The following is a 23,152-nucleotide window of genomic DNA, read 5'->3' as shown; positions in this document are numbered from 1 at the left end:
CATTTTCCTTAAGGGCTCTAAATTATAGTTTTAAAAACACATGATGCTTTTATAATATGCATTGACTAGGTTATAACTGAACCAAATTACACATAAACCATCACGGAGGCACATCTCCCACCCAATTGTTTTCAGTAAACTATGCTACAACAGACAAATCTTTATATAACAGTAATTGGTGCTATTTCCTTTTACGTTTTGAAACAGAACGGCAATTGAAATGAAGTTATTTCTAGGAAACAGAAATTAGGGCTGAAAGAATCCTGTAGTTCCAAGTTAGGTATTCTGGATTTCTTCAAGTACTACAACTCCAGCTTTTACAGCCAAGCTTCAGAACCTTGATGCAGCAGGTAAAGGATATTGTTCCATAGGATAATTGACCTCAAGGGAAAGGTATATCAATGGCTTTAATGCTATAAAGCAGCACAAGCCGTCAAATCATTAATCATTTATGAATGTCACTGAGCAGTTATAATGCAAAGGAAAGGGACTGAGAATGTAAAATATAAGTATAAAATATACTTAAAAATATAATTAAGAAAACAGAAGCGGAAAAGAGGAAGAAAACCCTTTCATGATGGACAAAATTTACATGCATTAATATGTCAGAAAACATTCTGAATTTAAGACTCTAAAAAATTGCTATTTGAAGTAAGGTTTGAAATTAATTTCCCAGCATCTTTCATCAAGAGCTGAAAAGGGATTGAAAAATGAAAACAGAGCAAGATATTTAGGTACCTAATTCATTCATCGATTTAGATTTGTACAAAATATTAAAAAGGTGCCTATCCTGAGCCCTACGTGCCCTTGGCAAACATGTACACTAAAATAAGTAATAAATCTAGCACTTTGGCCTTCATAACAAAAATACACCAGCTAAGGAAATAAACTTAAAAACATGCTCACTAGTGATAGCTGAACTGGTTTGGAAAAGAGTAGGACCTCTGCCATTTCCTCAAACCTTTATCAAGCCCACACTAGGATAGAAAAGCAACCCCTTCCATGGCCTTGCAGCAATCCTCTTGCCTCACTCTTCATCTTTTTCCCTCTTGCCTCCTCATAGATTTGGTGTCTGATTGTGGAGGCTAGCAGATTGTTGGTTTTCCTAGTGAGGTTGGCGTGTTCCTTTTTCACACAGTCTGGGGCTTTCCCATTACAGCTGTTCCAAGAGTGCATTATACACCTCTGACATGAAAGCCCCATGTCAACTCAGTATCCTGATGGAGCTGAAGGCAGAAACTGCTCTTGGGTTCTGGAGAGAGACTGGACCACACACTAATATCATCAAAGGCAGAGAGAAAGAATGCAGAATAAGATTAAGAAGGAGTCAAATCCTCAACTGATGTAAATCAGCATTGCTCTGTAGACTTCAATGGAGTGATACCAATCTACACCAGCCTGGGGACCTGGCCCACGTGGGCTCCAATTCATATGTTTAAGTGCTTTACTGAATTGTACTGAAAAGTAATTTTGGGATTGGACAGGTAGAAACAAACTATGGGCAGAGTCACTTAAACAGTAATGTTCCAATCTCATACTTGTATAGTAAATTATTAAGGCTGGGATTTTCAAAAGCACTCAGCAATCACCTAACTTTGCTTAAGTCAATGAAAGTTTATAACCAAAAACTGCAATGGAAGCAGAATTAGGCCAATGCTGGGTGCTCTTGAAAATATCAATCTAAAACAAGAAGGAACTCCTCTAGAACAGTCTCGTCCATATATTAGGAATTAGCACCCATCTCTTAGGCATTCTGTGCTAGTTTTCTGTGGTTGTTAGTCGTTACATTCCCATTTGCTGCACTGTTCAGCAAAGGCAATCCTCCAAAACATGTTGCATATTACCACTTCTCTGAGCTTTCAAATACCATCTTAAAAGAGACAAACCAATATCTTATGTCATGAAATGCTGTACATTATCAATGGTAACGGGCAAATAAAAACTGCTAAAGCACTGTGATATATTTTCCATAGCTTTCAAGAAACATACTTTGCTTCCAGCAAATTAGCTTCTCAAGAATTTGTTCATATAAAGAACAGCTGTGTACCACATGGATCAAACTTACAATTGGCAAAATTGGATCATTTTCCCCATGTCCATCTGATTTTCATGTACAATCTGTGGAGACCCGTACTCCAGTCATATATCTGACTGTTTAAGAAAGGAGTTTGCTGGTTTACTGAAGACTACTCCCCTGGGAAATATCTATTCTCATATCCAGTATTCTTTTGAATTTTCTTCAAGAAGTGTCTACTTCATCTGTAGAAGACTCAAGAAAGAATCTTGTAAAATACCTGGAAGAAAACTACAGACCACAAAAAAGTGAAGAAATTGTTCAACCAGCACAGAATATGTCAAAGATTACAATAGAACCAGGATTTCACACACTGTATTTGCCATGCGTTTTAGTGGATCTCTTGCTTTAATTGACATGCCATGTGTTGGATGCCATGTCAATTAAAGCAAGAGATCCACTTCTAATTATTATTAAACATTGGTATTATGGTCGTGCCCGAAGGTCCCACTTAAGAGTGGAGACCCCATTGTGTTCCACACTGCACAAACATAAAGAGACAATTCCCTGCCCTGTAGGATTTCTAATTTAAAATATATGTAATTAATAATTATACACCTCCACCAGCCTTCATCAAAGATCTCAAAACAGTCTTCAAACATTTAATGTATGAATGAAGCCTCATAACACCATATACATGATGTGGGTAATAATAATTATAACTATTTTGCAAACATTAAGATAAAGACACAGTGAGATGAAATAACTTGGTCGTGGCTGTTTTAAGAATAAAATCAGAATGTCTGCATTCGCAGGGCCCTACCCCAGCCGTGCATTAGACCCATGCATACATGCTCACATGTGCAAACACATGTATGTGTAATGCAAGCTACTCTACATCAGTAAGATTTTAAATACATAAAAGTTAGGGAAGGATTAATTACGGTTTCCTCTGCAACTGTAATACAGCTCCCTTAGGTAAATGTATTATCTTCTTGCATAGGGAACTGTTCTTAGTGAACTCCTAAGAATCGGGATTGTTTGTAATCATAATTAGAGCTGGGTGGAAAATGATTTTCCCATCCCAAATTGGGGTGAAAAGTCACGATCTTGAATATGTTTGTGATCCGATAAACTGAAAAAAAATCAGATTGGTTCAATCAAAACATTTTGCTAATTTCTATTTCATTTAATGTTTTTAATATTTTAAACTTCTTTTTAACTATACATGAACTACAGTTTTGAAACAGAAAACACAACTTTTTGTTTTGAAAACATCAAAACAGGATGTTTTGAACAATTTCAAAACTTTTTTTTTTCAAAAATGTTTTGAATCGGGAGAGATGTCAGTACTTTCCCACAAATCATTTCAGTTTTGACTGACATTTTTCCAGTGAAAAAAACATTTTTTTTACGAAGTTCCTGATCAGTTCTGATACGAACTTGTGGAATTCAATGGGCACTCATTATAAAAATGTGATATTTATCAATATCACTTTCATTTTTACTATTTTAGAGTCATAGACTTTAAGGTCAGAAGGGACCATTATGATCGTCTAGTCTGACCTCTTGCACAATGCAGACTGCAGAATCTCACCCACCTTCTCCTGCAGCAAGCCCCTAACCTATGTCTGAGCCACTGAAGTCCTCAAATCATGGTTTAAAGACTTCAAGGTGCAGAGAATCCTTACTTTAGTAAGGGTAGCCACACTGGCTCTGATTTTCAGAAGTGTTGAGCACACACATTTCTAGTTAAAATCAATACAAGATGCAGTTACTCAGCTTCTCAGAAAATCAGGCCTAATGTCTCTTCAGCTCCCAGCACCCTCTGCAGGCTGCCAGACCACCTCTGTGGGTCTTCTGTGACTCAGTCCTCCAGCCAGGTCACACAGTGCAACCCTTTCCTGGTGTACAACAAACTCAAATAGAAATAATTCCTTGTTCTTACCCTTCTGGGACTTAATTTCCTCTCCAGATTTATATCAGCAAGGTTCCTCCTGAATACCTGTCATCAACTGTGGTCTTGATTGGCTGTTGTTGATCCCTAGCTCTTCTAGTTGTTCGATCTCAATGGTTCCCCAAAACAACTGTTTCCCGTATGCTTCTCTACTTGCTGCTCTTTTCCTCTCAGAAAACTGTTTCCTGAGCTGCGGTGTAGCAGAGCAGTGGGGCCTCCAGCAGGGGGCTGCAAAGGTTAGGAACATCCTGTCACAATTCTAAATAGGGATCCTACATTGGCAGACTTGACATCACATGGTGAATTCTAAGTGGTGCTAAAGATTATTTAAGTTCACTTTACAAAACACCTGAACCAGTTTCTTTGTGTATCTTGTCTCTCTCATTTACGTATTGGTGGAAATTTAAGACATCAAACACAATGGGCAGCATCTCCTTCTCAGTCTATGATCAAAAATCTTTCTCCCTTGTTTAGAGATCTCAGTTCAAATACCTCTGACTGCTCTTTCTGCTTAAAGCTTGTGTTAAGTCCTTTGGAAGATGCATTTATTAATGCAATTGGCATAATTAAATCACCAGATTTTAAAACTGTCAGACTGGTGACCAGTGTTTTTAATTGCCCAGATGCCTATTTATGCCTATTTTTCCAATTTCTGCAGTTCTCCAAATGGCTTATTGACCATAGATCAGAATGCATTCTATCAAAGAGTTTATCATCTCCATAAATATCGGTTGATCTGCTTTCATTGTGGAGTGTATATTCAATCATTGCCTGCATTTTATGTGAATCAGCAATTACGTCATCTTTGCTCAACTTATGTCCAATATAGAGACCTTTCTCTAGGGCCCCCCACTTTTAACTTTTGCAAGTTCATTGTTACATGTCTTTCTCTTGCTCTCTGTAAAACTTGTCTAAATCTTGCATTGTGTTTTTAAGGTCCCAAGTCCAAATTTAAACATCATTTGTTATAACTTCAACACCTTGTGATCGATCAAAGTTCTGTGCAATTACTGTGAGATGCCTTGGGAACAGAACTAATACCAAATGTTATTTGCTTAAAGTTACAGGGGCAGCTCCTCAGATGGCTTCAACAGAACCACGAAAGTTCACACCAACTGAGGATCCCATCCATAATGTCTATATGGGAAGTCACAAGCTTAGAGCTGGATTTATCTAACTTTACTTCCCAGAATATTTGTCTTGGATCTAGAACTAAGACTATTTTTACTTCTGGGAATTTTTCTGCCACTTCTTGTCATCAGACAATGTTCACATTTCATTACTTTGTTTTTAATTGTGTGAACTGATGCATACCCTTTTTATTAGGTTTTCCAATAATTCACAGATTTTCTACATTATAGAGTTCAAGTTTTCTCATACATCTATTAGGGCAAGTGGAATTTTTCTGGGTGATTGGATCACTGAAGTTAGTGATTTATATTTCTTATTGTAGTATTCATCCAGACATCGTGGAAGACATCTAAGAATTCTCCTGTGTTCCCTGTTTGTATTTGTGATTTTGTGGCATTTACAGCAAATGCACTTTTAACTAACTTCAGGACTATACAGGTTTCCATTTCTAAGGGTACGTCCAGACTACCCGCCGTATCGGTGGGTAGCGATCGATATCTCGGGGATCGATATATCGCGTCTCATCTAGATGCGATATATTTCATCCCTGAACTCGCTCCCGTCGATTCCGGAACTCCACCAGCGTGAACGGCGGTAGCGGAGTCGACAGGGGGAGCCACGGATGTCAATCCCACGCTGTGAGGACGAGAGGTAAGTTGATCTAAGATACTTCGACTTCAGCTGCGCTATTCACGTAGCTGAAATTGCGTATCTTAGTTCGATCCTCCCCCCCAGCGTAGACCAGCCTAACACAGAAGATACATCTGCTCTTACCCTTGCCACGTTAAGTGATATTGGTTTTGACAACAAGTTCTAACTCTTACTAGTCCTTTCACACTTTTAAATCCAGAATATGGCTTTAGATTATAGTACCATTTCCTTAGCTACAGTATTATGTATTTTCCTTAGAATAACAATTCATTTGTGCTCTAGTATTCAGTTTAAGAACATACAGCACTGCTATTAACACTTAGCTGCATTTGCCATTCTCAGACAGTTTGCTATGTAGCGACTTTACCTACTACGAAAGCTATGTCATTGCTTTGTTGTTCTTTAAACATGTGGCCACTCTTGGCTTTAACTATATAACACACTCTTTGAACAGTGTTTTTTCTTCGCTTCTGCATTTATGGCATATTTGACCAAATGTTGGGCAGTTTCTTGATGTATGTTTTCAGCCACATCCAGTGCACAGGAATTTTTGCCTGCCAGATGACCTTTCATTCCCATTTGGAATGTTATTTTTTTGTGCCCGGCCTTCACTTTTTAAAATAATGTCACAAAGACTAGCTGGTCATTATAGACTGGTTTGTCCAGAATCCAGATTTGCAATTAACTAATTTAGTCGGTTCTACATATGTCTATTTCCACAGTAGTCTGTACCTCACTTGGTCATTTTGTAAATTATTTTGGAGTGACATAGTTCTTTGAATTTACTAGCTTACACGGGGTATGCTCACAGGGTTAATGCAGGCTTTGGCATAGCAATATCCCTCTTTCTAACCTGATAAAACTCCTTACTCAATTAAAATGTCTTTTAGTTTTGCTTGTACAGACTAAGGTTTGCTCCTAGTGTCACAACTCTTCATTAACTAACTTTTGCAAATAATTTTGTTGTTATTGGTCATATTTAATTAAAACTTTTTTGTCTCTATTATGATCCAAAAGAAGGGTTTTTTTAAAAAAATCACTAAAAGACTGGAAGACATTACTGTTATGTAATAATGATTTTTCCTATATAATTCATTTTAAAAAATTCAACTTAAATCCCATATAGCTCATAGAAGCCCTGCATAGAAGTGGTTTACCTATGTAATCTGTGCTTAGAATTTTTTTAAATTGTGACATACAACATTCATTGTATCAGTTAGTTGCATGTTTCTGTTAATCATTGTAATTTATTTCCAGATTTAGAGTCAGCTTTCCATACCAATTTTTCCAATGGGACCACATATGAGACATCCCTGGGACATGGATCACCTTAAATGCAGGTTGCCTACCAGCTATTTCAGTCCTGGATAATAAATACCAGATGCAGATAAATACCAAATGGCACTATTTAAAAAAAAAAAAAAAAGGTCAAGATGTAGTTTTTCACAAGTGGGGGACCCAGCTTATTTGTCTTCCAATGCTAACAGGGGTTTAATTCACATTTATCACTGGGTTATTTGTAATGGTTCCATAACTGAAAGCTCTGTGCATAAAATAATCTTATACGACCATGAGAAGACTTTATTGATCCTTAACAGTGAAGAAGTACATTGGAATGTTATTTTAAGATGTAGCTAATCACAACAGTGCATGGAAATCCAAGTGTTTGCAGGAAGGAGATTATTTTATTCAAAACTGGAGTTATATAACCTGATTGGTAAGAATCAACTAAAGAACAAGGTTCTTTATTGTTTTCTTTACTAATGAAACGTAATTAAATTGAACCACTGCACATTTGCTGCCTCAAAACAGGTGAAAACCGATAGTTTGTCAGTTTACTGTACCCAGAATATATTTTGCACAGTTGAAATGTATAGCCCTCCAAAACAAACCACAGAAGCCTTGCAGTATTTGGAATTGGACAGCCCATTTCTATTTCAAATATTTAGCCCATTATTCATTTTGTTAAATTGTGTTTAGAGCTGAAATCACTTTAGATGGCAAAAGAGAGACTTGAAGCGATGAACAATCTTGTGTACATCAAAATAGATTAATCTGAGACCAGTAGAAACTGTACAAAAATTGCCATTCTCCTGTGTAACAGAACTTACAATTTATCCTGGGAAGATAAATATAGGATGTATATTGGTTCAGAAGATGCTATTTCCAAGAAAGTCTTCTAAGTAACATTGAATACTAAACAAAAATATCAGATAATCAGCCCCACCTCAGTGGAAAATCTGAAAAGACAATGGCAAATCCAGTCACTAGGACATTGACACCTAGTAACCAATGGCATGGAGGTAGATGGATTTTCCCATCTCTCAACAGGGAAGCTGAGCAGCATCCCCCAGCTCAAGAACAAAGGGCTGGGAAGGTGTGCGATGGGGGGATAAGAGTTGGCTACTGGAAGGAGTCAAGCCTGTCCAGGCATCTGATGAAGCAGGTCAGTCAAAGACACAGAGCCTGAATAATGAGGTTCACTACAGCTTGGCTGGGACTCTGGCTAACCAGAATGGTCTTGGAATATGCTTTAACCTTCCTTTCTCTGTCTTAACCTAAAGACTTCCTGATTCTGTGTGCCAGGTGACTAATAAATGGTTTTCCTGTTTTGAAAAGGCTTCCTGTGTCCCTGTAAATACTCACTGAGAACATTGTGCCCTGAAAGGCTAAAGTACAAGTCTCCTACAAGAGTCTGGGTTGGCTAGCTTTGCTGCAGGAAGCCATGGAGAGAGACAGGGGATACTGCTCCTGTGAGCTGTGTGGATGGGCAGTGTGTCAGTAGGCACTTGGATACCCTGGTGATGGGTGCAGTACAAGAAACTGAATGGAACTGAAAAGCAACAGACCTTGCAATAGTTGCAAAGCAATAGTTGCATAACAAGTATACCCAAGGTTACACCATGTTCAGTGTTGTTCAGTAATTGTGGTTAAGCATTTTAACAGATAAACAATGTATGGAAATATAAAGAGCACAAATAGCTAGGAAATTCAAGTTTTCTTTACTCTTCTTCTGAGAGTTCCTGTCCTGATTCCTCAGCCAAATGTCTCCTTTTCCTCCCTGGTTAATTTCCAGTAGCTGCACTGCAAAGATCACATGGCAAACCAGGAGTCTTTGATTCAATTGAAGTACAGGATGACCTGTTCTTGAAAAGAATTCAGTCTGAGATTCCTTCACTGATAACATCCTTTTCTGATGTCTTTGTGAGCTTATAACCCTTGGATTGCCAGGCTTAAATCAGGAAATATCAGCACTTTATGGTCCTCATTTGTGAGTTCTTCTTTTTTTTTTTTGTTTTTTTTCAGTGCTGCTATTAATATTCCTTCAAGTCTGAGGGATTGCATGACAACTACTACACCTCCATCTTGTCTTTTGTTGAATAGTTTAACAGCGCTCTAGGTACAAAGGATCTTCTTTGATATCTAAGCTTAGATATTTTACTCTTGACAAGCTGACCCTGTAAGTCTTCATCCTCTGGAATTTCCAGGTCTAATATTTTTATGTGTCTCTGGATTTTCAAGTAAATCCACTCATCCCATAAGCCATCAACTTTTAAACCTCACTCTCCTCTGTGCATTTCATTCATTCTCTTATCAAAAAGTGGGCACACTTCAAAACTTTCTATCTGAGAGATATCAACAGTAAAGTCAGAATTTTGCATTTTGAGCCTGATCCAAAGCCCAACGAAGTCAATGAAAAATTATATGGGATTTTTAATCCTGGTCTTTATGTATAGGAAGTCTGTCTCAAACTGGCAGAAGCTTTGTAAAAGGGAGGAGACATTCTCTGAGCATAGCCAATGTATTCCTCTAGTTTAGTATCCATTGCATTAACCTTCGTTATTAATGTCTCTGTGATGTAACATCTGCAACTTTTCTTCCAGCATCATTTTTTTTTTTTGGTGAGGTTTTCTCGTTATTTCTCAGACTGATGTTTCTGTTATGAAGGAGTCAGATGGGAAGAAGAGGTTCATTGGCTCTCTAACAGCTGCTGGGCCAAGTCTGTGTCTTATTTTTAAATATATTTCTCTGGTTTTTAATGCTTTTTTTCTTCATTTCAATGACAATACTATTAGCACCACATGTAGCCTCAGAGTAAGGTTAGCAATATTGTCAAACTCAGGAGATCAAAAATCATGAGTCAGGCCTCCATTTTAGATTCTTTTTATTTGACTATTCTGTTGGAGCATTTAAGGTTCACATTTCCAAGCTTTTCTCCACAACTATAGAGGCTATCTTTTTTTAATTTAAAATGGAAGATGGGATTCTCTGGTAATAAATAATCTTCAAAATGCATGCAAAAATATTACTACATTTGAATATTTTAACTAAAAAAATTAAATCACTCTGGAAAAGATAGGTTTCCAGAGGCAGTGGGTAATAAACACAGAGGGAAGAGGCCAGGTAGCCTATTGCTTTTAGACTACATTTCAAAGAAAAAGAATACACATTCAGTAAGTGTGACAACACTCTGGGTTTGTGCTAGAACCCATGTATTAAAGGAGGCACAATAGTGACAGGTATATTATTGTTGACTATGTTATGGTTCATTTATTGATAAGTCATCAGATAACTTTGCTTAATCAAACATATAACAATATATACAGACAGGCAAAGATTAAACTGACCTAATCAGAGGTCACAGTGGCTCCCAATCCTGCTGGAAAGGTATAACAAGTGGGGTTCCGCAGGGGTCTGTTTTGGGACCGGTTCTGTTCAATATCTTCATCAACGATTTAGATGTTGGCATAGAAAGTACGCTTATTAAGTTTGCGGACGATACCAAACTGGGAGGGATTGCAACTGCTCTGGAGGACAGGGTCAAAATTCAAAATGATCTGGACAAATTGGAGAAATGGTCTGAGGTAAACAGGATGAAGTTCAATAAAGATAAATGCAAAGTGCTCCACTTAGGAAGGAACAATCAGTTTCACACATACAGAATGGGAAGAGACTGTCTAGGAAGGAGTATGGCAGAAAGAGATCTAGGGGTCATAGTGGACCACAAGCTTAATATGAGTGAACAGTGTGATACTGTTGCAAAAAAAGCAAACATGATTCTGGGATGCATTAACAGGTGTGTTGTAAACAAGACACGAGAAGTCATTCTTCCGCTTTACTCTGCGCTGGTTAGGCCTCAACTGGAGTATTGTGTCCAGTTCTGGGCACCACATTTCAAGAAAGATGTGGAGAAATTGGAGAGGGTCCAGAGAAGAGCAACAAGAATGATTAAAGGTCTTGAGAACATGACCTATGAAGGAAGGCTGAAGGAATTGGGTTTATTTAGTTTGGAAAAGAGAAGACTGAGAGGGGACCTGATATCAGTTTTCAGGTATCTAAAAGGGTGTCATCAGGAGGAGGGAGAAAACTTGTTCACCTTAGCCTGCAATGATAGAACAAGAAGCAATGGGCTTAAACTGCAGCAAGGGAGATTTAGGTTGGACATTAGGAAAAAGTTCCTAACTGTCAGGGTAGTTAAACACTGGAATAGATTGCCTAGGGAAGTTGTGGAATCTCCATCGCTGGAGATATTTAAGAGTAGGTTAGATAAATGTCTATTAGGGATGGTCTAGACAGTATTTGGTCCTGCCATGAGGGCAGGGGACTGGACTCGATGACCTCTCGAGGTCCCTTCCAGTCCTAGAGTCTATGAGTCTATGAGTATAGTCTGCCCCAAAAAATATTAACTCACTATTAACCATATGTGTACCATAGTCTGTTACCATAGACAGGAAACTCCCCAAATTTATGACATGATGTACCCTAATTTTCCTTTTCTGTGCATTTTAAACCTACCAAGGCTTTTGGATACCTGTACCATGTTAGTTTTAACAAGCTTGCAACAATTATAAGAGTTTGCAAAGCTCTGCAAAACACTCTCTTGTCCTTGATGATCTCTTCATATGCCAAGAATAAAAGGTTACACAGAGTTTTTAACATATTTTCAGCATAAAGGATGCTGGACGTTTGACTCACGCAGCATATGCGTATAGCCCTTAATAATGCATTGATTTTGGTTAAATAATTTTTGCTAACACCTAACCATACACACATACATAAGAGTAAATTAAGGTTAACTGACAAATGGCTGAATATATGAATGTTAAAAAGGTACAATGCGACTATCCTCTAGAAAGTAACTTAGGCTTGGTCTACACTACAGACTTATGTTGATGTAACTCCGTCACTTAGCAGTGCAGATATACTGACTGAACTCCTGGTGTAGACAATGCTATGTTGATGGCAGGGCTTCATCTATTGACATAGCTACCGCCTCTCAGGAAGTGGAGTACCTATGCCGATGGGAGAAGCTCTCCCATCGGTGTGGGTAGCCTCTTCACTACGCGGTACAGTGGCGCAGCTGCATTGGTGCAGCTGTACTTCTGGAGCACTATAATTATATAGTAACTATGGTGTTATGGGGTTCCGTGTTTATTCCCTCATTTCAGATTAATCAATATCAAAGGTACTCACTTTGCAAGTAAAATTATGTTTGTTTTTCTAACTGCCAGCCTCACAAATTGATCCTTGGATCTAAGAGTCAAGCAGGGATTTTTCATTCTTACACATCAGAATCAGTAGAAAAGGTTCTGTAGATCAAGTTAGACATGAGTAACACAGATGTAATTGATTGGAATTTATTTCACAATTCAGCTGATGGTGTTTACCCTCTCTTGGCTGTGTTGGCACTGCAGAGCTAAAAGAAGTGAATGAAACAGAAACAAAACAGAACAGAAGTACTATTTTTAACTCCTAAGTTAATAGATATATATTCTGAATATGCACAAGAAGTAGATCTGCTGCAATTTTTACATAACCATTTTTTCAGAACAGGCCTGAACTTTAAGGGCTTGATCCTGTAAATACTTATACCTGCAAATATACTACTCCTGCATGGAGCCCCATTGACTTTAATGGAACTCCTCTATGGAAGTAACCATATTTGCCTTATGCCTTAATAATAATTAATAATAATTATTATAAATAATTAATACTATACAACTACTAATGAAAAGAACAATTAATGATCACAAGAAAATACATTTTCTCTTTACAAGATGTGGTGTGGAAGTGGGTCAATCAGATGGAGAATCAATGATATGATTGGAGGGTGTTGCAATTAAATGGGAAAAGGGGTAGTTTTTTTATTTTGTTAACACAATGACAAGACAAACGTCATTGACTGTTTTAAGTTTTTTTTTATTAAGTTGTTACAAAACACTCAGAATATAGGACAGATGCTTAAATAATCTAAATAAATGCAGCAAAGAATCCTGTGGCACCTTATAGACTAACAGATGTTTTGGAGCATGAGCTTTCGTGGGTGAATACCCACTTCCTCAGATGCATGTAGTGGAAATTTCCAGGGGCAGGTATATATATGCTAGCAAGCAAGCTAGAGATAACGAGGTCAGTTCAATCAGGGAGGATGAGGCCCTGTTCTAGCAGTTGAGGTGTGAAAACCAAGAGAGGAGAAACTGGTTCTGTAGTTTCTGTAGACCGCTATGCCTACCTTCATGCCTCCAGCTTCCATCCGGAAACATCACATGATCCATTGTCTACAGCCAAGCACTGAGGTACAACCGCATCTGCTCTAACCCCTCAGACAGAGACCAACACCTACAAAATCTCCACCAAGCATTCTCAAACTACAGTACCCGCACGAGGAAATAAGGAAACAGATCAACAGAGCCAGACGTGTACCCAGAAGCCTTCTACTGCAAGACAAACCCAAGAAAGAAACCAACAGGACTCCACTGGCCATCACATACAGCCCCCAGCTAAAACCCCTCCAACGCATCATCAAAGATCTACAACCCATCCTGGACAATGATCCCACACTTTCACAGGCCTTGGGTGGCAGGCCAGTCCTTGCCCACAAACAACCTGCCAACCTGAAACATATTCTCACCAGTAACTGCACACCGCACCATAGTAACTCTAGCTCAGGAACCAATCCATGCAACAAACCTCGATGCCAACTCTGCCCACATATCTACACCAGCGACACCATCACAGGACCTAACCAGATCAGCCACACCATCACTGGTTCATTCACCTGCACATCCACCAATGTAATATACGCCATCATATGCCAGCAATGCCCCTCTGCTATGTACATCGGCCAAACTGGACAGTCTCTACGGAAAAGGATAAATGGACACAAATCAGACATTAGGAATGGCATAATACAAAAACCTGTAGGAGAGCACTTCAACCTCCCTGGCCACACTATAGCAGACCTTAAGGTGGCCATCCTGCAGCAAAAAAACTTCAGGACCAGACTTCAAAGAGAAACTGCTGAGCTTCAGTTCATCTGCAAATTTGACACCATCAGCTCAGGATTGAACAAAGACTGTGAATGGCTTGCCAACTACAGAACCAGTTTCTCCTCTCTTGGTTTTCACACCTCAACTGCTAGAACAGGGCCTCATCCTCCCTGATTGAACTGACCTCGTTATCTCTAGCTTGCTTGCTAGCATATATATACCTGCCCCTGGAAATTTCCACTACATGCATCTAAGGAAGTGGGTATTCACCCACAAAAGCTCATGCTCCAAAACGTCTGTTAGTCTATAAGGTGCCACAGGATTCTTTGCTGCTTTTACAGATCCAGACTAACACGGCTACCCCTCTGATACCTAAATAAGTGCATACATAAATACATACATATGTATGCATACATAGCCCACTTAGCCCCCCGCCCCTTACGATTGAATTCAGTGAGAACAGTATCCAGTCCTATATCTACCCAAGAGTTGAGCCTGTGCTCCAGTGTCTTCTTGAAAAAGAATATATGGAATTTAATGCAAAAACATACGGATGAAGAAGTAAGAATGTTTGTAAATTAGAGTTGTCTTTGATCTTGGTGGACTCTAGTTTAATATCTAAATGAGATTTTGTGGCATGTAGTTATCCCAATCTATGCACTGGACTTTTCTTTTCCCTGTCTTATGTTGTCCTGTTTTTAAAGACAGTAAAAATAGACTCATAGATTTTAAGGTGAGAAGGACCATCATAATCATCTAATCTGACCTCCTGTACATTGTAGACCACAGAACCTGAGTTACTGAAGTCCTCAAACCATGATTTAAAGACTTCAAGTTACAGAGAATACACCATTTACTCTAGTTTAAACCTGAAAGTGACCCGTGTCCCATGCTGCAGATGAAGATGAAAACCCTCCAGGGTCTCTGTCAATCTGATCTGGGGGAAAATTCCTTCCCAACCCCAAATATGGTGATCAGATAGACCAGGGTTCGGCAACCTTTCAGAAGTGGTGTTCCGAGTCTTTATTTATTCACTCTAATTTAAGGTTTTGTGTGCCAGTAATACATTTTAACGTTTTTAGGAGGTCTCTTTCTATAACTCTATAATATATAACTAAACTGTTGTATGTCAAGTAAATAAAGATTTTAAAATGTTTAAGATGTTTCATTTAAAATTAAATTAAAATGCAGAGCCCCCCAGACCAGTGGCCAGGACCCGGGCAGTGCGAGTGCCACTGAAAATCAGCTCGTATGCCGCAGGTTGCCTACCCCTGAGATAGAGTCTGGGCATTTTGGCAAAACCCAACAGCCAGATACCTGGGAAAGAATTCTTTTTAGTAACTCACAGTCCTCCCCATTTAGTGTCCTATCACCAGCCATTGGGGATATTTGATACTAGCAGTTGCAGATTTGCTGCATGCCATTATAGGCAGTCTCATCCCCTCCATAAACTTACCAAGCTCAGTTTTGAAGCTAGTTAGTTTTTTTGTCCCCACTACTCCCCTTGGAAGGCTGTTCCAGAAACCTTCACCTAATTTCAAGTCTAAACTTAGAACAGAAGAACAGAAGAATGTCCACACTGTGTCAGATCAATGGTCCATCTAGCCTAGTACCCTGTCTTCTGATGGTGGCAAATGCCACGTGCCCCAGAGGGAATGAACCGAACAGGTAATCATTGAATGGTCCATCTCCTGTTACCCACTCCCTGCTTCTGTCAATCAATTTGCTGATGGCCAGTTTATATCCATTTGTTCTTGTGTCATCATTGACACTTAACTGAAATAACTCCTCTCCCTCTCTGCTATTTATCTCTCTGATGTAAATATAGGCAGCAGTCATATTTCTCCTCAGCCTTCTTTTGATTAGGCTAAGCAAGCCAAGCTCTATGAGTCTGCTCTCATACAGTAGGTTCTCTATTCCTCTGATCATCCTAAAAACCCTTCTCTGCACCTGTTCTAGTTTGAATTCAACTTTCTTAAACATGGGAGACCAGAATTGCACACAGTATTCCAGATGAGGTTGCACTAGTGCCTTGTATAATGGTACTAAAGATTTCCTTTTTCTACTGGAAATACCTTGCCTGATGCATCCTAGGATCGCATTAGCTTTTTTTCAGAACCTCATCACACTGATGGCTCATAGTCATCCTGTGATCAACCAATATATATCTAGGTCTTTCTCCTCTTCCATTCCAACCAATAAGACCCCAGTTTATAGCAAAAATTCTTGTTGTTAATCCATAAGTGCATGACCTTGCACTTTGCACTATTAAATTCCATCCCATTTCTATTATTCCAGTTTTCAAGATCATCTAGATCTTCTTGTATGATATTCTGGTCCTCCTCTCTATTGGCAATACCTCCCAACTTTGTGTCATCTGCAAATTTTATTTTATTTGCTTTTTGCGCCAAGGTCATTAAAAAAAATGTTGAATAAGATTGGTTCCAAGACAGATCCCTAAGGAATTTCACTAGTAACCTTGATCCAGTCTGACAGTTCACTTTTCAGTATGACCTGTTGTAGTCTTCCCTTTAACCAATTCCTTATCTGTTTTCCAATTCGCATATTAATCCCCATCTTCTCCAATTTATCATTTTGAGCCATAATACGTGAGCCTCCCTAGGAGGTGATACTTCTCTAGAAGTGTTATAACCTGAGTGATTTGCCTTAGTCATCTCCTACTATTTTCACTTCCTGGAGGAGCTGTTGCAACCTTTTCCCCATGGAGTGCATACAATACATGGCCCACAGTGATACACAAACCATTCATACGCTTCATTAAATATGTAAGCCAAGAATTTTTTTTTTAAAATTTACTTTGAACACATTAGGTGGTTCGTGTGACTAAATATGCTTCCCTTTAAACTTAATTTGGACTCAGTATCTTTTGTCAAGGCTAATTTTGTTAAGGCCAAAATTGTGAATATTTGATATTTCTGCACTGGATGCTATATCTGAAAAACAGATTGAAGTGTGGTTATGGTCAGATAAAGGATTGTGAAAAAATAGCAACTTCTATGCATTTGCTCAGCTAGATCTTTGCTCATGTCTGCTTACTTTACCAAGCAAAATAAACTTTTCCAACTATTTACTCCTATTAGCAGCTCAGAGTCAATACATATAGGGTAAAATGAGGAAGATTCTTTTCTCTTTGAACATCCTGTACAAGATTGTTATGCTAATTTCCAAATACATCATCTTTAACCCTGGCAATATCATGGGAACAGTGTTATCAGGGTGAATTTGAAAGACTGGCAATTGTGGGGTGGTGGTTGGAGGGTTGGGAGACAGAGAGAGAGAGACTCGAAGGCCAAAACTGAGCATTATGGTCATCTAGTCTAATCTCTTGCATAGCAGAGTCCATAGATTTTCACCTAGCTATTCCTGCATCAAACCCATAACTTCTAGTTAAGCTACAGCATATTTAAATCTTTATTCCTCTTTCTACCTGTAAGAACAAATTTGATCTGGAAATCACTGAGACATTATAAGCACGAAACTCTGTTCTTCAGACTCCCTTTCAGAGAATATCTGCACTTTAAGATGAAATTTAATTAATTTGAAGGAAAATATGCTTAAATTGTAAGCCTTCTTGGGGCAAGGACCCAGAGCCAGCTCCAGCTTTTTTGCCGCCCCAGGCGGCGAAGGAAAAAACAAACAAAAAACCCCTGATTGAGCTGCTGCCAAAGTGCTGCTGAAGAGGAAGCGAGGGACTGAAGGACCCATTGCCGAATTGCTGCCGAAGACCCGAACGTCCCGCCCCAATACCAGATGGACTGCCATCATGGCACCTGCTTCCTTTGCCGGTGCCTGGACCAGCCCTTCAAGGACCATCTTTTGTTCTAGGTTTGTATAGCACCTAGCACAATGGGGTCCTAGTCCATGACTTGGGCTCATAGGAACTACTACAATACAAATAATTAATAATAATACACCCCTCCAGTTATTAGTGACTTTCCTCTGGCTCACCTACTGTGGGGTCTGATAGGTATCAGGTCTTGTGTGTATTCAAAGCATGTCCACAAGATTGGGCCATGTATTTCACCACCTAGTTTAAGAATCCTGGTCTGGGGCCTCTGGGACTTCAGTTTAAACCAGGGCTCTCAGCTGCTCATTAGCTGTGGCATGCAAATGAAAATGTGGACTGCAGGAGATGTAGACACCTATGAGATTTAGTCACCTCCATGATGGTTAGGTGGCACCTGAGTCAAAATGTCGATTTGAAATTGTCAGTGGCGCCTAAATGGTGCACCTTTCCTTCCATCCTTCCTTCCTTCCTTCCTTCCCCAAAGCAGTAAAGTACTCAAAGGTCAGATAGGCACCTAAATATATTTGAGAATTTTAGTTTTAGAGCCTAAGTCTCATTGAAAGTCAGTGGCAATTAGGCTCCTACACACAGATCCCCAATGGTACTTAGATGTCTAAGTCAGTTTTGAAAATGGGACTTCAGTTCCTACGTCACTTGAACACTTTTCAAAATTTATCCAAGTTAAATAAATATCTGGTCTTTTCTTGATTTTTTTTTCTTTAAAAAATATTTGAAAACAATTTAGCAAAACCAAGACTTTTGTTGTAGACTAAAAAAATACTGAAGGCAGGAATTTTCAAAAGATAATAAGGGAGTTTAGGTGTCCAAATCCCATAGAAATTCAAGGTGAGTTTGGTGGCTAGCTTCCTTATGGACTTAGAAAAATCGCAGTCTGAATAAACAAAACAATGGAATTTAAAGAAGAGTGAGTAAATTCTCAGTCAAGGTTCCAACACCATCCTCAACTCTGTCCCGCACCTCTGCCTGCTCACCACATTATCTTAACCATCCATCAGGATTATATTAATGTTTTCATTAGTTTGCAGGAGGAAAAAATACATTAATTGTTTATATAGCATCAGAAGTAGGCCAAGGTCTTTACAAACGAGTATTAAAACAAGATTCATGCCCTAAGAATCTTGCAGAATTGGTTAATCCAGTAAATGGATGTTTACATGTCACGATTTGCATCTGCAAGGCACAAAACAGAGGAAGTGGGTATTAAAAATCAGGCCCTAAATGGTCAATCAAGGATGGGGAACAGAATACAATAAAATGGTGAGTCTTAGACGATGAGTGGTTTGAGGTCTTGTTTTTCCACTGCCATCTATTTTGTTACCATTTATTGAGAGAGGGACCAGAAATCAGTTATTACTTATTATAGTATAGCCGTTTCAAGACAACAGGCATTATGCATTAGAATGTTTGTTACATGCTAATATGACCTTAACTCACCCTCCCTGCCTGCATTTGGTAGGTGGGACAAAGGTAGTGGTTTGTAGCACTTACTGAGATGGTACATATGGGTAAGGTAGAGGTCTAGCTCATGTTGGGAGGGTTGATGAGATTGCAGAGGCTTTAACCAAAACAGAGATATGGCAGGGAAGGTTTGGTGGTGGTAAGAAGGGTGTCAGGCCCATGGGTGTAGAATGGGTAGTGGTAGTTCCTGATACTTTCAGGCTTGAGTAGGGATTAAACCTTGTTGAAAAACTGTCATTTTTTTGTGAAAAATTTAGAAATAACTTTCATTTTGCAAGTTTTGAAAAGGAACATTTTTTTAATTTGAACTTGTTTGCAAAAATGTTCCTTCTAAAATTTTTTTAGATGCACAGCCTCCTTTGCCCATTTTCTTCTTTCACTTCACTTATCTCCTCTTTGTTGACTCCTTTTTCCATTGTACCACTGTGAAAAATAAAATGGAAGGAGGAAGAAAAAACTGAATGTTTGGGGAATTCAAAAATGGAAATTCATTTTTCTCCAAAAATATTCTGTTTTAGAAAAAAGGCCATTTTTTTTGACAGAGTCATAGAGTTTAAGGCCAGAAGACGAATCAGTTCTGAGCTCCTGTATATCAAAGGCCACCAAAACCATCCAGCACCTGCACACTAAACCCCCAAAATATGCACTAGACTTTTTTTGTTGTTGTTACGCGCTAATATGACCTTAGCTCACCCTATTTGCTTGCATTTGGTAAGTGGGACAAAGATAGGGGTAAAAATGATGAGCAGTATTAATGCAGATAATAGGAGCTGGTAAAGGGGGGGAGAGGGTGTCTTTGAATAATACAAGGAGACTGAATATGGATGCTGTTAAGGTTGGCATGGCAACATGTGGAAGTCTCTGGATGGTTTGTGGAAAATGAAGGGAATTATGGTTTCCTGCCTGCTTGTGTTGTCTGTGCCCCACAAATATTAGCAAAAGAGGGCCCTGTGAGACAGAGAGGGTGGGTTCCTGGGATAAGAGGGCAGAGTTAAGGTCAGCGCAGGAGCCAGAACAGATAATTCCCTTTACTCTGAACTCTAGATTTTTATTTGCTAAATTGATCTACAACCTAAATTGAGCATTAATGACATTGCTTCAGTGTAAATAACACTGAAGTTTGATAGAAAAAAATTGTTGACATTTGCCTATGAAAGATGCGAAGATAAACGCGCCTTTGGATTCTGCTGTCTGTTTCTTCTAATTGCACCAGACCAGCTTGTGTTTGACTTTTTTGATTTGCCCTTTTGAGTTCCTACAATTTTAGGGAACTGGAACTTGGCTGGTGGTGATGATGAGTTCAGGCTGCAGGGCATGTGAAGAGTGGGGGTGGCGTGTAGAAGAAGAAACTGGGGTAATTGTTGCGGGGGAATTGAGGAAGGGTTTCTATCTGCCTTGCTGCTGTCATGGGTCTGAGGACAGTGGGAGAATTTGATTGAAATAAGCGATATGACTGCTTGTCAGGGAGGAGGACTGGGGGTCTAGCTGAAGGTGAGCGAAAGAGAATGAAGGAGGGGTGATCTGGCTGCAGGTGAGGGAAGGTGAGACTGCAGCCTGGAGGGGGGAAGATCTATCTGCAGGTGAAGGAGCAGAGTTCGGGTAAGGGGTCTGGCTGAAGATTAAGGAAAGAGCAGGGGTGATCTGGCTGCAGAATGGGGAAGGGGGTTGGCTGTAGGAGATGGAGGGGTGAGTCAGAGGCCTGGCAGCAGGTGAGACAGGAGGGTCTAAATACAGGTGAGGGGGGTCTGGCGGTAGGTGAGGCAGGAGGCGGGCTTCTGGCTGAGGTCTTGCCTCAGATGAGGCAGGGGACTGGGGGGAGGGGTCTGGCTGCAGGTAGGGCAGGAAATGGGGGAGAGGTCTGGCTGTAGGTGAGGGAGGAGACTGGGTGGGTTTGCCTGCAGGTGAGGCAGGAAATGGGGTGTCTGGCTGCAGGTGGGTCAGGGGACAGAAGGAAGGGGAGTTAGAGGGTCTGGCTGCAGGTGAGGCAGGGGACTGGGTGGGTCTGGCTGCAGGTGAGGCAGGGGACAGATGGAGGGATGAAGAGGGTCCGGCTGCAGGTGAGTCAGGGGACAGATGGGGGGTAGAGGATCTGGCTGCAGGTGAGTCAGGGGACAGATGGGGGGTAGAGGATCTGGCTGCAGGTGAGGCAGGATATAGGGGAGTCTGGCTGCAGCTGAGTCAGGGGGAAGATGGAGGGGGTTTAGAGGGTCTGGCTGCAGGTGGCACAGGGGAAAGATGGAGGGGGTTTAGAGGGTCCGGCTGCAGGTGGGGCAGGGGGAAGATGGAGGGGGTTTAGAGGGTCCGGCTGCAGGTGGCACAGGGGAAAGATGGAGGGGGTTTAGAGGGTCCGGCTGCAGCTGGGGCAGGGGACTGGGTGGGTCTGGCTGCAGGTGAGGCAGGAAATGGGGGGAGGAGTCTGGCTGCTGGCAAGGCAGAGGACAGATGGGGGGTTAGAGGGTCTGGCTGCTGGCGAGGCAGAGGACAGACGGGGGGTTAGAGGGTCTGGCTGCTGGCGAGGCAGGGGACAGACGGGGAGTTAGGGGGGTCTGGCTGCAGGCGAGGCAGGGGACAGACGGCGGGTTAGGGGGTCTGGCTGCTGGCGAGGCAGAGGACAGACGGGGAGGTTAGGGGGTCTGGCTGCTGGCGAGGCAGGGGACAGACGGGGGGGTAGAGGGTCTGGCTGCTGGCGAGGCAGGGGACAGACGGGGGTTAGGGGGTCTGGCTGCTGGCGAGGCAGAGGATAGATGGGGGGGATTAGGGGGTCTGGCTGCTGGCGAGGCAGGGGACAGATGGGGGGGTAGAGGGTCTGGCTGCTGGCATGGCAGGGGACAGACGGGGGGTTAAGGGGTCTGGCTGCTGGCGAGGCAGAGGACAGACGGGGGGTTAGGGGGTCTGGCTGCTGGCGAGGCAGGGGACAGACGGGGGGGGTAGAGGGTCTGGCTGCTGGCGAGGCAGAGGACAGACGGGGGGGTTAGGGGGTCTGGCTGCTGGCGAGGCAGGGGACAGACGGGGGGTTAGGGGGTCTGGCTGCTGGCGAGGCAGAGGATAGATGGGGGGGGTTAGGGGGTCTGGCTGCTGGCGAGGCAGGCAGGGGACGGGGTCTGGTCGCAGGTGAGACAGGGGCTGTGGGGAGAAGGGTCCAGCTGCTGTCCATGCCGCCCACACCCCCTTGGGGGCAAACCTCGGTTCCGTGGAACACCCCGCGGCTCCAGTCCGGCCTTTGCCCCGCGCTCCGGGCCGCTGAAGACAAGGCAAAGCTCCCAGCGAGCTGAGCAGGGTCAGGCCCCTGGAGCGCGGAGCCGCCCCCGGCCTGAGCGAGCGCCCTGCCAGCCCGCCTGCACGGGGCGCTGCAGCTCGCCTAGGCGCCCTGCACCCCTCTGCCGCGGGAGCTGCCTGCCGGGCAGCTGGCTGGCGGGAGGGGAGGAGGCAGCTCCGGCTGGGTGCAGGGGAGGGGGAGAGGCGGCAGAGGGGATGTTGTTAAACAACTTCTTACCGTAAGAGGGAGTTGGGACTCAGATCTTTCCAGTTAATCACACAACAAACTTAGATCATCGCAATAAAAAGGAGCGCGGCTCACTCAGCCTCCTCTAGTGACCGAGTGTGCACAGGGGTCCTTCCACGAGCCATCTCCTCTCCTCCTCCCTGCGAATTGCTGGGCAGCCCAGCGGCAGCATGTGGGCCAACAAACTCCTGCCGGTCCTGCTGCTCCATCTGCTGCTGCTGCTTCCCATCACCATCCCTTTGGCAGGTTAGTTTTTTCTCTCACTTTGCCAGCGATCTCTCTTTTCTGCATCCTTTTCTTTCCTTTTCCCATTTATTATGGTGGCTGGAAATGTGCACTA

General features: G+C 41.6%; 1 protein-coding gene and 1 long non-coding RNA gene across 2 annotated transcripts in view; one reads left to right on the top strand and one right to left on the bottom strand.

The window, feature by feature from the left end:
- Positions 1-641: 641 nt before the first annotated feature.
- On the bottom strand, positions 642-22,846 carry LOC115650245. The gene is made up of 3 exons (XR_004000043.1): positions 22,804-22,846; positions 3,963-4,199; positions 642-2,305 (listed from the first exon to the last, which is right to left on the bottom strand). It is a non-coding gene; the product is annotated as an uncharacterized LOC115650245 (long non-coding RNA).
- The window catches only part of HGF (hepatocyte growth factor), a 69,942-nt gene continuing 69,628 nt past the window's right edge, over positions 22,839-23,152 (top strand). The window contains exon 1 of the mRNA XM_030559810.1: positions 22,839-23,058. Within this exon, the coding sequence (XP_030415670.1) occupies positions 22,983-23,058 (76 nt within the window). The 5' untranslated portion in view covers positions 22,839-22,982. The remainder of the gene's footprint in view (positions 23,059-23,152) is intronic.

This window comes from Gopherus evgoodei, chromosome 1 (assembly GCF_007399415.2).
Source record: "Gopherus evgoodei ecotype Sinaloan lineage chromosome 1, rGopEvg1_v1.p, whole genome shotgun sequence".
NCBI lineage: Eukaryota > Metazoa > Chordata > Testudines > Testudinidae > Gopherus > Gopherus evgoodei.
Note: the sequence above shows the minus strand (reverse complement) of the source record. Positions and strands in the feature narration are given on the sequence as shown.